General features: G+C 41.6%; 1 protein-coding gene across 1 annotated transcript in view; it reads left to right on the plus strand.

Moving 5' to 3' along the window:
• Positions 1-12,680, plus strand: part of LOC118422004 (cap-specific mRNA (nucleoside-2'-O-)-methyltransferase 2-like) — a 51,144-nt gene extending 38,464 nt beyond the window's left edge. The window contains exons 8-11 of the mRNA XM_035829506.1: positions 10,065-10,154; positions 10,787-10,871; positions 11,411-11,486; positions 11,573-12,680. Coding sequence (XP_035685399.1) covers positions 10,065-10,154; positions 10,787-10,871; positions 11,411-11,486; positions 11,573-11,624 — 303 coding nt within the window. The 3' untranslated portion in view covers positions 11,625-12,680. The remainder of the gene's footprint in view (positions 1-10,064; positions 10,155-10,786; positions 10,872-11,410; positions 11,487-11,572) is intronic.
• Positions 12,681-17,611: the final 4,931 nt, after the last annotated feature.

Below are 17,611 nucleotides of genomic sequence, written 5' to 3' on the forward strand. Positions count from 1 at the left end.
TCAGACAAGCTTTTTTCAGAGGGGCTGATGTCTGGTAATACCTGATGAGCTGTTTTTCATTGTGAAGATGACAAACTTGGCTAGCTGCTTTCAGTGCATTCATTTGAGGGGTTGATTCCTGTGCATTCATTCTTTCCATTGAGGCCAAAGCTGACAGGTTTTCCTTCTGTCCACCATTTGCAATGTAGGTTCTGAGTCTGAGTTCTGCTGAGATGCTGGTAAGCACTGTCAGGTGGTGTGCATTGTTGGGACTGATCACTTGTTGGTTTTCCATATCTTCTATCGTCTTCCAAACTGTGGTAGGTATGATGCCTGAAGACAGTGCCAAGCAGTCCACTGCTACAGCTGGGAAGCGATAGATGTTTTTCTTCACATCTATCAGCCTTGCTGTTTCTTTTTCTTTGTACTTTTCAATGTTTTCCCTCTGTGTCTCCTGTGCCAGTTGTTGAGCCATTTTACCCCTGTCAGCTTGCAGTATCTTCACTGTGATGCCCATGTACATGTCAATCAAATCCTGGTCCCCTGCTACCAGGCATGGGTTTCTCAAGATACTTGCAAGATGATATCCTTCCTTTAGGTATAGTGTGACATCATTTTGCAGTATTGAAGCCATGTTTTCTGGGGTGCAGATGAGTTCACTGGGTGGTTTGTCCATAGCTCCCTGCCTGCCCAGTGGAGTCTTGCTTGCCTTTGGCATGGACCCATCAAATGCAAACCCACGTGGTGTAACAGAGTCATAGTACCAGTTGTCTAGTGGATCTTCAGAGAAGAAGTCATTGAGAGATTTTATTCCGAGTGCTGGGAGAATGGTTTCTCCAAAGTTGACCACTTTGAGGTGTAGGTAGTGTGTGAGGTTATGGAAATACAACTTATGTTGTTCACTTTCTTCCTCTACCAAGATGGCAAACTCCAGGTCTGAGTATGGAGTTACCAGTCCTGTGGCCTGTGAACCCAAACCTACCAGGGCATACTTACATGGAGGGGGACCCATTAACCCAATACACTCTTCTACAAGCAGGCTGATGAACTCCTTCCTTTGTTGTGCAATGTTCTCAAACAAGTGCCTGACAGCCTGAGCTCGTTTTGCCTCTATCTCTTTGACACGTGGGTCATCCTCATCATGTACATAGGGATCCAGCTGCTGGTCAATAGTTTCCATCTCCAGCTTGATCTGGTCCCGCATCTCCTTCAGCTGTTTCTTGTGGTTTTCTGTGTTGTCTGGGCTTACATTGTGAGAAATGTCTAAAATACATTTGAGAAATAACTTTTCTATCTCTATAATGGCTGTCACTATGTTACCATTGAGGACTTGATCCTCTGACCTGGCTATTGCTGCATTGTAGAGTGCTGCTGCTTTGACAAAGTCTCCCCCATCTCCTGTCTGCTGACCTCGCTTACTGTAGACATCCCCCAACTTGCACAGGGGCTCCACCTCTCTCTGGTACTGCTGGGCTGTGGGATCTGGGGGAGAAAGATATTTTTAAACCAGTAACAGTTACAGTAACTGTTACTGTAATGTAACAGTTATATGTAGTTGGAAAAAAGCAAGGCTAATAAAACATGATTGTCAGAAACCTCAGGTACCTTTTTTATATCAACCATACAATCCTTTTAGATTTGGTGTATACATTCAAGTAGTTAAAAATTTTCCACTAACCTCTCACATGTGTCATCTTGAGTGCAGCTGCAAAGTGCTGCTCTGCAGAGTCCAGGTCTGCCCTGGCGAGGGAGGATTCACCTTCCTTTACATGGTCCTTGTATTTACTAAAATAAAAGAGTCGAAGATTTTATTTATTTTGTCCCTGACTTGTATTGAAATGAAATGTAATAAATTTGCGGGGATTTAATTTCGCAGTAGCGGGAAAAATGACTTTTCGCAGTGGTTTAAAAGTTCGCGGTAGCACCATGCACTGTACTACTGTAGTCTCTTACTCAGTTACTGCCATGGAAAATGTCTGCGGTGGTTTTAAGTTCGCGGCAAAGCGGCCACCGTGAAAACCATGAACATTAAATCACCGCAAAAGTTTCTGCATTTACAGTATATGAGAAATTATGTTACAAAATAACTTTTCATTTTGTTGTTTAAAACACCACACTCTGGCATCTAGCTGCTGCTCACAAGTCAGTGATATTATTGTTTGTTTGTTTGTTTGTTTATTTTTATTTAACCAGGGTTACATATCGCCAATTTAGGCGTTTTTCAAAGTTCCCTGGGGGGCAACCCCGAACATACATGCAACATAAAAGCGATATTAAATAACATAAATGGTAACATAGCGAGAACTAACGAAAATTAACAAAACTAAGCTTACAAATGATTACAAAATATTATGCACTATATTTAGCAAGGTTGTGTAATCTATGTGACTGATTAATAACTTATTTTACATGTCCCATCATAATACTCTGTATTACTTTCTTCCACAAGTTCCAGCACTAATCATGCATTGATGTTTTTGATTCTTTTTTATTTGCTGACAAACAACTGTATGAGAATTCCCAAGATTTTAATTTATTCATAAAATGATGCCTGTCATATTTAGATTCTAACTTCTGTTATCTACAGCAAAGAATCTTAATGAGTTTGTGTTGTAAACTTTAAAGATATATTCAAATTGTTTATTCAATTTGTAACAAACAAAAATGTAATGTTTCCCACCTTGGTATGTCTGGATGGAGTCTCAGAGGAGAATTGCCAAAAAAGATCTCTTCTGGCCCAATCATCTTCATCATTAGTAATACCATAGACATATTGAATGTATCTCTTCCTCTTGTTTCAGTTGATAATGGTATCAGCTGCAAGACATAATCCACGTGTACATACATTTATTGAAATGTCTTCCAAATTTCATTTGCCATGCATCATAATTTTCACTCTTTCTGTATCTAATCGTGCATTACGTATTAATTGAGCATGGTATTTTTTTAATGATATACAAAAATTGAATGTAAACAGTCGAACAAACATTTACCTCTTCCAGTACTTCCCTAGGCCTGATCTTCTCCATGTACTTGATGCGATGTTCCAGAGTGAGTTTTGTCTCAGGATCCCCACATCTTGTCAGGGCCTTGTTGTACATGGCAGCTGCTTTGTAGAACTGGGATACATCAGAGGTTTTGTTGCCTTTCTCAAGGTAGAAATCACCAAGTGTTTTCAGAACCTCAACCTCCAAGAACATGTCGCGTTTCTCAATGGCATCAACTAACATTTCTGTGTAAGTCTCCTCAACAGGCTGCCAACTTTTCATGAAATTTCTGACCAGTTTTTCATCAGATTCTGCAAAAATCTTTGCTACTCTCAAGGCATTGTTACTGTCCGTACCCTCTGATGACCCCTGATGTGGACTGTACCCCTGCAGCAGTTGTCTGGAGAGTTTCTCCATGTAGCCGATACGATGTTCCAATATTAGACCTATGTCTGGATCTGTGCAGCGCAGTAGGGCAGCAGCATACAGGGCAGCAGCCTTGTCAAACTCTACTGAATCTCTACTGAGCTTGGCTTTCTGAAGATGCAAATCTCCAAGACTTTTCAGGACTTCTACCTCCATAAAGTTATCGCTGCCAAGAATGGCTTTTCTCAAAGCCCGCCCATAACCAATTTCTTTCTCAGACTGACTTTTGAACTCCAACTCCAAGTCCTGTAGCTTGTTTGCTAGGCTGTTGACGTTTGTGTCAGACATTTTACGGTATTTAGCCTGCAACGAGAAAACAAAACGTTGTCTTGAATATGTGGCTTAGAGGATTTGTTACTTTGAATTAATCAAGTCATAGTTCATAAAGTAATTGCACATAAAGTATTAGTAAATGTTCACTCATCCCAGGTAGCAGCGAACCTATTGTTTACTTATCTTATAATAGGTTTTAAGTTGTTGTAACTGGCCACAAAAGTTTAATTTTTGTTTCTCGGAAATGAAAATATAACGCTGATAACACAAAAGCAAAGGGCAGGGAGGAAAACCTGAACATGAACATTGACTAAAAAAACTAAGACTCAGTAAAGGAATGAACCTTGTCCTTTCAATTGGCTTTCTTTTTTTGTTACAGGAGGCTGTTTCGGCCATACTGATTTTGCTCTGGATGTTATGTGGGGGTATATCTCGTTATGTGGGGTATATCTCGCAAGAACCACTAGAAGGTTTATTTGTTTATTAAAATTCACCACACAGGTGGAAGGGTAGGGGGAACAGGTGGTGACACCTTTAATGGCCCTCGCCCCGACATAAAAATACAATACTAGTAGTTACAGCAGACTAAGATTAATAAAAGACAACATAATCAATCAATCAATCAATCAATCAATCAATCAATCAGACTACCGAGCCCTTAAATCCTGGCAGGAGGCACACTTACATGCAGTAGACCAGGTACAGAGGTTATCGGATACTAAGTGACTTCTGAATCTATCGACAGTAGATTTCACAAGTAGCTGTTTGAAAGACAATAAGTGGGACTGGCGTGACGACACTGCTCCTATGTTGCAAACGGTAACATCAAGCTTGTTCCATTCGGTAACTAACCGTGGTACGTTTGACATAGCAAATGTAGATGTTTTACAGCGACATGGCATAAGCATGAACGACCGAATACTTCTTGCTGGTCTGGCAGAAAAGGATACATTATGTTAGGTCCAGATCGTTCATGTTGGTTAGGACTTAACAAATAACATTATGTGTAAATTTTCATAGAATTTAGAAAAAAAATCTAAATATTTCATGGAAGTATGAGTTCTCAGAACTCATGTTTGAATGTGATTTGACTATTTGGAGATCTAAATCTTCCCTGGATTCAAGAGACTCAACGTGCCTGTATCTGTGACAATTTCAGAGTACGGAATTGAGTCATAAAATGACAGTCTTTGTATCCTTAAATGGGCAAAAAGCACCTTGGAGTATAAGCCACTTGTTACCTGATGTGTTTACACTAAACCCCGGTCACAAAGCACGTACGATTCCTTGCGATTCCTTGCGATGCGCAGGATAAGCGCAGTGCGTCGTAAGTCGGGGGAGAATCGGAAGCAATGGTTTAGATATATAAAGCCGTGGTCACAAAGCGCGTAGTGCATCATACAATGAGGTCATAAGAGCGTACCTGCGCCAATCGTAGTAAATCATAGTAAATTGGAAAGCGTCCTATGACGAAACATAGAGCTGAAATGGATTTTGAACATGTTCAAAATTTCTCCATCGTCGTAAGATCTTTATCGCCTCCATAGCAGACTTTGTTACGGCAATTTTTTGTACTAATGACATTAAAGGTTCATAAATTTTTAGCATGTTGTGATGGTATTAGTTTTCCCTGATATTGTCGATGTTGACGAAAACTATATCAGTCGCAATTGCCACAGTAGCAACCAAAGAACAACGGCCCGAGAAGAGCCTGCATTCGCGCACAGGTGATGCAGACAATTGTTTGATCGCTACATGCACGTGCGTTCATAATTAGATCAAATCTCAGCTCTCTTCGGTCTCGGGTCAATTTACCATAATCGTAATAACCACGGGGACAGATCGAACAGAAAGACAGGCTCTATGAGTCGGAAATATATATGATATAATGCTTATGATTTTAGTATGAAAACATTTTTGTTGATAGCATATCATAATACAATCTTCGAAAAAGCCTGACTCGTAGAGTGCTTGTACTTGATCATACCAGTACCATGTTCTTGATTTGAACCTCTGATTGTAATCCTCATTTGTCATGGTCTCTTTTGATTTATTTTTACAGGTAAAGATATTATAGAGAGGTATTCAACAGCTACGTCCACATTTGGTTGGTTAAAGAAGCGCAAAAGCGGTCAGGTGGCTATTCAAAAGAGACCAAAGTGAAAAATCGTACGACGCTGAAAAAAATTTTGAACATCATCCGATGCGTTGCGATGGCTGATTGTGAAATAGCCGCAGATAGGCCAATTGTTGCCGGTTGTATTGCTAAGGTTGTACGAGCTTAATATGCTCTACAATTCAACCGGCGCTATCTGCGGCTAAGTTGTGAAACTGCTTCAGGTGCACTCCCCAGTTCTTCCGTCCTAAATTATTTCGGAGTAAGAGGATTTTAGCATCCGTTTTGTGCCCTTTACTTAGTGTAGCGGATCCAAATCACTGCTATAGACTGTATAAAATTTCACCCCTATAATGCTGTTTTCGGTAAGTTTTTGTCGACGAATCTTGGCTTCCGGGTATCGCTCTGAGGACGCAAACAGTGAAGGGGCCAGAGCAGCTTGACCGATGACATCACCCCTACAGGCTTCCGACATGCTTTAGGATATTCATTATTGTGAGATTTGAGGTCCTACTTGAATTTTCAATGACATGTTAATCAGATTATGTTAGACCCCATGGTACATATTTACTTCCTGAGTATAGTTGCAGTTCCTTGGAAATTTTTTTTGTGGAAAATACCGTGTCGTTAAAAAAGTCTCTTAACTATTAATAGGTTTCAATGGGGGCGAGAAACTGGGGTGTTCCCCCGAAAGTGGATCTAAATAAAGTCAAAGTCAAAGTCTAGCACATTTTTGGTTTTCCCTTTACTACATCTGACTCTTGACACATTGACTCAAACGTCTCTTGTATGGATAATTAATATATGCAAACGGCTAGGCCATAGAGCATTGGAATAAAAGGCCATCCCTGCAGTAGTAGCCTCTTTACATGTTTATACACAATGTAAATGCTCTGATGATGATGATGATAATTAAATAAAATGATCTAAGTTTCCATGTTTTAACATCATGGTAATGTCATAACATGGCTCTGTGATCAAGGCTAATTCACAGAAAACATAATATTCACACAGTGTCAGTATCTGCGAGTAAATTCCTACATTCCTGTAACCTATCAGGAGGACCAGGCTTGTCTAAATCTCACCTGGATGTCTGAGACGTGTCTAACTCTCACCTGGATGTCTGAGACGTGTCTAAATCTCACCTGGATGTCTGAGACGTGTCTAAATCTCACCTGGATGTCTGAGACGTGCCTAAATCTCACCTGGATGTCTGAGACGTGTCTAAATCTCACCTGGATGTCTGAGACGTGTCTAAATCTCACCTGGATGTCTGAGACATGTCTAAATCTCACCTGGATGTCTGAGACGTGTCTAAATCTCACCTGGATGTCTGAGACGTGTCTAAATCTCACCTGGATGTCCGAGATGTGTCTAAATCTTACTTGGATGTCTGAGATGTGTCTAAATCTTACTTGGGTGTTTGAGACGTTTCACCTGTATGTCAGACTTACCTGCCCTGTACAGAAGAGAGTTCTGGATTCATTGTTTGGCCACTAATGGGACTTTGACCCTTACGTCATGCCCTAAGCCAACATTCTCTTGACGTATTACCTGCATGCAAATAGCAACCCTGGTCTGAAAGGCCTCACCTTCATTTATTTCAGATCTTTACAGTAGTCAGGGCTGGAAATACTACCTGCATAATTATGCAGGTTAGTGCAGGTAAAATTGGAGCTGTGCAGGTATTTCTGTTGTCTACCTGCTCCTAACCTGCACTGGTCCATTTAAAGGGTTTTGTACATAAACGTCCTAAGATGTGTGGATTGTTATTAGCTGCATTGACTGTTACCACCTAATAGTATGAAGTATAAATTTAAAGAAAGAATAGCAATAGTTCCTGAACAATTTTAGTATGATCCATGATCAGAAATTCAGAGTGGTGCAGGTAAAATTTGTCTGGTGCAGGTAGTTTTCAATGTTAACTGCACCAGTACACATATGCAGAAAAAAGGATTTCATTAGCCCTGAGTATTTCATTTCACCATGCTCTTTGATTAGGACTATAATCCATACTGTAAAACACACTGTTCTCTCAGCAAACCGCTGTAAAGTTACTGTTACAGTTACTAGCACTGTGACCTGTGATGACTGACTTACCTGGATGTTTAAGAGGTGTCTAAATTTCAAATATCACCCATAGATGCCTGAGACTATGTTTTAAATCTCACCTGAACGTTTGAAACTCTACAACAGTTACTGTAAACCTGCTGGCGCCTCAGTCGCCTGTATGTACATGATTGTACTTGCTTGTGAAAGTTCTGGTTTCTCCCTCCGACTCGATCATCAGGCCAAACATTTTCCTAGTTTCACATCCGGGACTCTGATTTGAGCGGTGCCTATTCTGCATGACAAAGAACATCCCATGCCTCAGGTCATGTGTCACCTGATATGTTGACACCATGGTTGAGTGGGTTTCCTGACCTCTGCAAGCACTCTGTAAGCAAGCACTAAGCAAGTAAGCAAAGAAGGTCAATTCAGTCATTCATTCAAATAGGAACCATGTACACAGTAGAAAGGTGAAAACTACATAATTACAGCAATTACTGTAAAACTGTATAATAGTCCCTCATATTTTACATAATCAGGTTAACATGCATTGGCATAATACCGGTAGTAAGACTTATACCGGTAGATTAAAAATACTGGAACTTAATGAGATCTACACATGCAACAATAGTTATTTCTGAGCTGTGCACACTTCAGACATCTAGGTGTCCAATATATCATTTACAAAGCATCGATAACAATGCATTCGAAGACAACAAGGCCAAAAGTTTTCAGTATCTTTTTCGGGGTAGGCAGCTCGTCGTGGGACGAGCACACTGTCACATTCATTGCCAAATTTATAGATCATAATTACACATGCTCACGGCACAAGAAGAACATGATTCAACAACAATCTTGAATTTCTGTTGGTGACCTACGACATGTAAAAGTGTGAAGAACCGTTGCATAATAGCCCGGATCTACGACTGAATGGGCAAAATTGAACGTAAGCAGCCATTTTCCCGCCATTTTTATATCTACGCTAGCAGTGAAGTGTTACGTCATAGCGGTTGTGACGGACAGGAGTTAAATGAAAATTCTTGACAGTATACGTCCGTTTTCTCATGACATTTTGTATGCTCATGCAGGTTTATGTTTTATGCATTTACTAACAGAAAAGGAAGGAACATCAGATATAAAGGTACATAGCGACAGTTAATTGTGCCGTGTTTTTTCCTACCGGTATTTTGTACCCCCTCCCAACCACGCGCCCGTTTGCCGTGTAATTCCGCGGCGTGTTACAATTACAATATTACGCTTTTAGCAGGACAAGAGTGGCAGAAAAGTTACACAGAAGAAGTGGCAAGGGTATTAAACCTATAACAGCAACAATTGTAACTGGAGAAAATGATGCGTTGACAATTTGTCAAATCAGTATGGCTAGAGAAATCGTCGTAAACGTACCGGTATTATGATAATAGATGTTACCTCTGCTAGTGGGATATTTGTCCAAGCTGTCCAATTATCGTCAATTAAGGTGTTAATGTATGAACCTCAAATAAGATAATTTTAGAAGTTCACTGCATTCTATTGTGAATTGTTGCCTATAATACCACATAATGCTAATAAAATCAATCATACACAGAGCCTGAAGGCTGTACTTTGGTACATTAATTTTTTAGGGAGTGAATATACAAAGTTTATTGTGTAAAAAGTTTCACTCCCAGCCTTCTCGTTTCATCTTTACCGCTTGCTTGGTTTTGTTTGCCTGCTTAAGGTGAGTCCTTCCAGTCTCGAGTAAGGCCACACCAGTTTAATTTCTTGGTTCACGGATTTTTTCATAAAAGATATGGAGCGAGAGGGCGAAATAAAAATAAAAATTGTAAAATGGTTGGGGTAAAGGTAACGGCTAATCCAAAACATTAAAAAAAAAGTTTTCAGCTTGAAATAAGTACAAAAACACTATTTTTGTACAGTAACAGCACCTGTACCCACACTTTAAGGAGCTTATAATATAAAGGCCAATTTGCTACACCAGAAAGCTGGTGAATGGTTTCATTAATGGTGAAAATTTGCTGAGTAGTAATTTTTATTTTTATTTTTTTTTTCCGAAAAATAGGAGCGAGCAAATCCGTGAACCAAGATATTAAATCGGTGTGGCCTAACATAAAAATGTAAGAGAACCACGAATCACATGGTGTAGCCTAAACTCATTTCTGCTGCCTGTGTCAAAAGCCAAAAGATTTTAGTAAAATTGCCAAGGAGATCAATAAAGTGTGGTTTTCCCTTTGCAGGTGAGTTTGTCCCCACTGCAGACAGACAGCCGACCCAGCCAGCTGCTGGTGTGTGCTGGGTACAGGGGCTATGAACCCACGCTACTGGAGGTAAGACTGGGTTGTCAAACTCTAACCCCTAAACCCACCCAGCCAGCTGCTAGTGTGTACTGGGTACAGGGGATGTGAACCCACGCTACTGGAGGTAAGACTGGGTTATTACAAATTCTAACCCCTAAACCCACCCAGCCAGCTGCTGGTGTGTACTGGGTACAGGGGATGTGAACCCACGCTACTGGAGGTAAGACTGGGTTATCACATTAACTCTAACAGCTGTCAGTGTGTGCTGGGTTCAGAGGCTGTGAACCCACGCTACTGGAGGTAGGTATTGGATATTACAAACTCCAACCCCTCAACTACCAGTAACCTAATAAGTATATAGCTAGCTGCTTCTGTGCATAGTATGCGGCTGTAAGCCCATGGGCTTAACTGGAGATTTTTAAAAATTACATAAAGATTAATTATATAAAAATAATATACATTATTATTATATTATATAGAGAGGGATAGTCTAAGATATAGATACACTGAGTTGTTGTCAGCCTTTATTGATTTTTCAACATGCAAAATGCCATATGGGTGAAATTTCAATTTGTAATCCTGGTTAATATACTGTATTTATACTGAAAACCTAAGTGATTTCACAGAATCTGATGAAGATTTTTATACACACCAATGCCCAGGTTCTACAGGAAGTGAGACAGACCCTGTGTGAGCTGCAGGGGGACAGGGATGTGTTGGAGGTGGTGCCCATGCAGCAGCTACTGGGTAAAGTACTCCTGATTTGCATGGAAGAATTCCCCCAATTTACAATTTATAATAGTTTGCATGTACATGTATATGCATAGCCCTTCAATATTTAAGGCATGGTTTACAAAGCAGGGCAGAGTTGTAAGCCAATTTGCTCAACAAGGAAATATGGAATTTTTATTTCTGTCAGCGAAATCATTCTGACCAAGATGCTGATAATGCAATTGTTCTCTATGAAGGCTTCGGCCTCAGTTGCACCAGTGACTGTCAGGGATGTAGCCCCAGCTCGGCTCTGAAGCCACAAATTTGCCCAGGAGGACTGCTGGATATTGGGGAGTTCTCGGCGTCTATCTGTTGCCGGGCCCCGGTTTCATTTTAAGTCTGACTTAAATTCAACAACGGTTTGGCCTGGCCCCAAAACACCCTAGGAGTCGCAAGGTGTCCCACTTCCGGGGGCCATGCCTAAAGTACCAAAAACAGTCCAGGAACTGCCCAACATGGCCCCTTTTTCCAATTTATTGAGACCTATAAGTTAACGTAGCGTTCTGGTTTCCCAGGTGATGGGAGATTCCAACACTTCCTGAAGGCAGCTAACGAGGCAGTTCTGTACAGGAGCCTAGCAACCGTCGTCAGGTGGGAGAAACAGCTTCTACAGAACAGCAGCATGCAGGGGACTGAGGGTTAAGGGTTAGGCAGTTCTGCCTAGCAACCGTCGTCAGGTGGGAGAAACAACTTCTACAGAACAGCAGCATGCAGGGGACTGAGGGTTAAGGGTTAGTCAGTTCTGCCTAGCAACGGTTGTTGGGTGGGAGAAACATCTTCTACAGAACAGCAGCATGCAGGGGACTGAGAGTTAAGGGTTAGGCAGTTCTGCCTAGCAACGGTTGTCGGGTGGGAGAAACAACTTCTACAGAACAGCAGCATGCAGGGGACTGAGGGTTAAGGGTTAGGCAGTTCTGCCTAGCAACGGTTGTTGGGTGGGAGAAACAACTTCTACAGAACAGCAGCATGCAGGGGACTGAGGGTTAAGGGTTAGGCAGTTCTGTACAGGAGCCTAGCAACGGTTGTCGGGTGGGAGAAACAACTTCAATCTACAGAACAGCAGCATGCAAGGGACTGAGGGCTAGGCTTCTCTTGGAGTTCATTAACGCGACAGCTGGCATGAAACAAAGGGGTGCTATCAGCCAGTCAATTAGGGCCAATAGGGCAGGATGCATATTCTAATTTTGAGACATTTTGTGTAACTGTGACACGCTGTGACACGCTGATGTATATTAGACCTCCAGGTAATATGCTACACCAAATAGCAATTGCTCAAGCTACTAGATATGATTTTGGAAATGGTCAGACGTTTCAGAAAACTGCTGTTATCTTTGCAAGATCATAGCCAGTTGCTTGTCTGCCTATTTGGCATATGCGTGACACTGTGTGCTTCTTTCATTTTACTTGTTAATGCTATTGTGGGGTATAACTGTTGTAAATTTGTACCTGAATCAGTCTTCATTAAGATTTGTTCGATAATAATTATAGCTGGCTGTGCAAGGTATTAGCATTATCAGCTGTTATTAATGATGTTTTACCTGTGAGAGTCAATTCAAATTGCTGAATTTAGATGCTCCTGCATTCGTTTATACGCATTAGATTTAGTGTGAATCATTTTAATTACAGAATTGATATTTCAAACATTTTTACTTCTGAATTGTTATTTTTCTTAAAAATAGATTCAAAGATTCTAGTGTGGGCAACATTATGTAATTGTTTAAAGTGAAAAAGATAATCCAAAGCTGTTGCAAGTGTCATTTCAGAGTTTTTATTGACAATAAACATTTTGTACAGAACTTAAACATGTTGGTAATATGTTTCTATTCAATCCACAGAGACTGTGGGAAATTATTATGACATGCTTATTGATCTACAAAAATGTAGTGTACTACAACATTATCATGGTAATTGCACACACAGAATATTTAAACATCGAGCAGATTAAAATGGGACTGAGCAGAGCACTTGGGACTAATGCTTGTAGCCTTTCACAGACTACACGTATATATCAGATATTTTGTGAAAATGTTCCTTGTTACCCAACGGATCATTATACCCCCCAGTGGGAGTCTTCATGCTTCATTGAATATAGAAAAATCCCGGGATTTATCCCGGGATTTTTTTTTTGTCCCGGGATTTTTTAAAAAATCCCGGGTTTTTCTTTGAAAAAACCCGGGATTTTTTTGGGGTGCCCAAATAAAATCCCGGGTTTTTCTTTTAAAAACCCGGGATTTTTTCGAATGCCCTGATAAAATCCCGGGTTTTTCTTTTAAAAAATACTATATTGTGAGACTATACGTTAAGAATAGGAAGTTGAGTCATTATCAGTAACTGTGAAGGTAGCAGGGTGCACGTTGATAAGCACGTTTTACTTGGGGGTACAGACTTGGGTCTGAACCACCGACGTCATGGTTTACATAATGTTGTTGTGACTTCAGTGACTATAGCAGAATGCTACAGATAATAGTCGTAAATTAATTAAAGAAGGGGTACAAGTGTGCAGTCACCATGGTTGAAATGTAGATGCAGCAATGTTTGAACTTAAAAAAAATACAGGAAAAGTGCCTTGATTCATGCTCTTATGTTGAAAATGTGTGACACAGGTCTGTATCAACATGTCCTGGTGCACTCCAGCTGAAACTGTGTGACACACGCACGCACGTCGTAAAATAGTTAACTGCTACTCGGTAACTACCGTAATACGAGACCACAGGATTCCCCTTTACTCTGCAGCAGGCCTGACATATGTTTGTTCTACGATGTCTCTGCAAATAAGTAAATGAATAAACTATAATCTTGTCAACATTCAGGCTACGTTGATCATGATCTCCTGCCTACGAAGGACCATTGGAACAAAACCTGTTTTAGCGATGGAGCAGTGTGCTCACAGCGAAGTGGCTGTGCGCTCGGCGAACGAGCTGTGTGCTCACAGTGAATGGGCTGCGTGCTTGGCGAAGGAGCTGTATACTCACAGCGCAGGGGCTGCGTGCTCGGGGAAGTATCTGTGTGCTCACAGCAAATGAGCTGTGTGCTCACAGCAAAGGGGCTGTGTGCTCGGCGAAGGAGCTGTGTGTGAAGGAGCTGTGTGTGAAGGAGCTGTGTTCAGCGAAGGGGCTGTGTGATCAGCGAACGAGCTGTGTGTACGCAGGAAAGGGGCTGCATGCTCAGCAAAGGAGCTGTGTGCTCACAGCGAAGTGGCTGTGCGCTCGGCGAACGAGCTGTGTGCTCACAGTGAATGGGCTGCGTGCTTGGCGAAGGAGCTGTATACTCACAGCGCAGGGGCTGCGTGCTCGGGGAAGTATCTGTGTGCTCACAGCAAATGAGCTGTGTGCTCACAGCAAAGGGGCTGTGTGCTCGGCGAAGGAGCTGTGTGTGAAGGAGCTGTGTTCAGCGAAGGGGCTGTGTGATCAGCGAACGAGCTGTGTGTACGCAGGAAAGGGGCCGTGTGCTTAGCGAATGAGCTGTGCACACAGCTAGTCCACCGAGCATGCAGCCCCTTCGCTGTGAGCACACAGCTCCTTCGCTAAAACAGGTTTTGTCCCACTGGTCCTTCGTACCTGAAACAACGCACAACTATGAAATTGCAAGACACGTGATACAATTAATTGTCGTATTCTTTATTCGTTTTCAATCTTTGAACCTTTGAGCAGCCTGTTCAGACAAGGGTCATGCAAAAATTGACAAATATATCAAGGACTGCTCTGCTATTAGAAAGAATACCGAAACTAATGATTAGCCTACTCCATTGCAATACTATATCAAAGAATTATGTTAGCCCTTATTGTTATGTTAACTAATGTTAAGCTTTCTCCTATACCTCTATTTTGTACCTTGTGTAATAGTGCGATACTCCTGCGGGGCCGTCTCCATTTTGGCTAGCAGGCATCGTACGACTTTTTCGAGATGACATCTGTCTTCATTCGTTGGATTGACGCCCAACTATCCATCGAATGTCGACCGATACCTAGGCGAGGTACGGACGACCTGCAGGCGACTCAGCACGAACTCTACAAACTCGGAGATCACCGGCGACTTGTCGCTGATGTTAAGGCTATAGTACGAACCCTGATAAACTCACCGACGATCCCTAAAAATTCTCACCACTGATCGAGAGAACACTGGACATCTTACTGCTGAAAATGTCCTTTAGAGCTCGCAGACTCGTCGTCCGATCGATTTTCGCTACATGTGACAGGGGTATTAGCACAGAGGCAGGCCATGTACATACAAATCGACTTCCCCAATTTTGACTATTACTACTGTAGTAGGTTACTTTAATTTTCCCAGTTCACAGCGATATAGTCCATTCACCATGTTGATACCATAGACACGGAACAACACGAGGACGACGCCCGACAAGATAGGCAGTTGTAGAGAACTGCCAGGGAGGAAGTTTATATCTTCTCCGCCCCTGTAATTATCTTTCCTGGAACACAACTACACAGCCGGCACGGGTGCGTCCCAGGAGGCGGAAATCATCACGCCCTTGTCAATCCGTCTAATGGGAGAACAATGGGCTGTTCGTGGCTTTCTACAATGCAATACACACTTCACATCCTCGTCCGTATCGCAACATTAAGTACGTTATTAGTATAGTAGTACTAGTAACTGTTGATAGTACTCACTACTACATGTACTCTGGTTTGCTTGGAAACGAGAAATTGTTCAACTACAAAAAAAAAAAACATCCACACAAGCAAGGTAAGTCAGGCCTGCTAACGTTACAAAGTTACACTTTGAGTAAACTGTTAACAATAGTCTCTATAAACTACATTGATTGGTGTTCCACAGTATCGCCACTTTGACCATTCACTTGGGAATCGACACGTCAAAATTGTAACGTTACGTAGTCGCGAATCAGCGATGTAACGTTAGTAGTAAAAAAACGACGGGTCTTGGATCGGGGACTGACTCCATATTCTTCCGGTACGGCAAAAGACCCTGTCCTCGAGTAAATTACGATGTAACTGCAGCTGAGCAGCGTTATGGAGCAAAATTTTAGAACCGCGCGGCAGAGCGCTCCAACACTGAATACTTCCAACATGGCGGCCGTAACATGTGCACCGGTTTGTTTGTGTTTTGTTTGTGACGTAACAAAGGTCAAATGGCGATCTGTAGCGGAAGGCGACGAGACAGCCTTGATTTTTACGCAAGTGAACGCCTCTCTATAGAAATTTTCACGAAAAAATAACTGATCATGTCACGATTCACAGAAAAATCCATGCTTAATACAATAAGCCAATAAAATGCGATTCACCTCAGTCGGAAATTCATTGGTTTCGTAACCTGACCAACAGCGGTGGCGGCACGTGCGCAAAGATCGTAGATAAAACCGCTTTGTGCAGGTTTACAGTACTTATTTTCTATCAAAGTTGGGCTTCTGCTTGAATGTACAGTTTGAAATGAGACCCAACAACAAGCTGGAAACGGCCATAACACATCTCTGCCATGTGCTTTTGTTGATGCCTGCTTCCAGACCGGGGCTCCCTGTGGAGCCAAATCTATTTATGATGTCTGGGGTCTATTTAGCCCCTAAAATCTTTACCAGACCACAGTGAGAAGTATTTTATTGATTTACTACTTGCCCTGGGCAAGTAACGTTACATACAAATTGACTTCTCCAATGTTGACATCTGTAGGTTGCTTTAAAATTTCTAGTTTACAGCGACATACTCCATACTGTTTATACCATAGAAATGGAACACCGCAAGAACGGCGCCTGACAAGATTAGAAGCTGTGAGAATTGCCAGGGAGGGAGTTTATATCAGTCCCGCCTCCTGTAATTATCTTGTTTACTTTCCTGGACCACAGCTACCCAGCCGGCACGCGCAGGTCCCGGGAGGCGGAAATTATCACGCCCTTGTCAATCGGTCTAAGGCCATGTTGATTTGATTATATGGATGAAATCCGCGCTCGCATCAATTTTCGGTCGTTTCCAAAAAAAAAAAAGTTTTCAACCACACTGTAAATCGTGCAAAGCAGCTTTAAAATGAGCACATATATGCCGTAGATTGAAAAAAAGTATCAGAAAGCAGATAACTAATGTCATAGAATTCCAATATAAATCTAAAGTCAAAGAATAAGAGAAAGGGCAGAAATAAAATAAATCTATTGTTGGTAGGAGTGGGTACCAGTACAGAAAATTCAGGTACAGGTCCGGTTCAGGTCCTGAGGACCAGGTCCAGATCAGGTGAACCTGATTGTCTGTGAAAACTTTTGAATGGGCGATACTCAACACAATGGTCAATTTTGCTACAAAGGAATTTGTTTGGTGGAGTATCCGACGTATTAAAGTATCCGACGTATTAAAATACCATCTTCATGTAATCAAGGCTCTGTACCGTTGACTGTAGAAACCTGGTACAAATAAGACTATAAACTCAACTCTACATCGTTCTTGCTATTTTCTTGACCCGGTAAGCCCCAAAACACCTATCCATTTTTTTAATAGGCGAAACCCGTTCCACAGATTTTTTTATGTCTGTTTTTTTTACCTGTCCAAGAAGGAAAGAATTTAAGAAAAGGTTTTGCACCCGTACGATGTACCGGTCCCTACACCTAATTGTTGGTATACCATAATATGTGTCCTAGTCCTATGTTCAACCTTCCTGACCACTTACATTTCATACAGAAGGCAACTTTTTTTTTGGCCAAACTTTTTTTTTATTCGCACGCTCGCATCAATTTTGGAGTTCCCAGAGCATGTCATCCATAT

This window comes from Branchiostoma floridae, chromosome 8 (genome assembly GCF_000003815.2).
Source record: "Branchiostoma floridae strain S238N-H82 chromosome 8, Bfl_VNyyK, whole genome shotgun sequence".
In the NCBI taxonomy this organism is placed as follows: Eukaryota; Metazoa; Chordata; class Leptocardii; order Amphioxiformes; family Branchiostomatidae; genus Branchiostoma; species Branchiostoma floridae.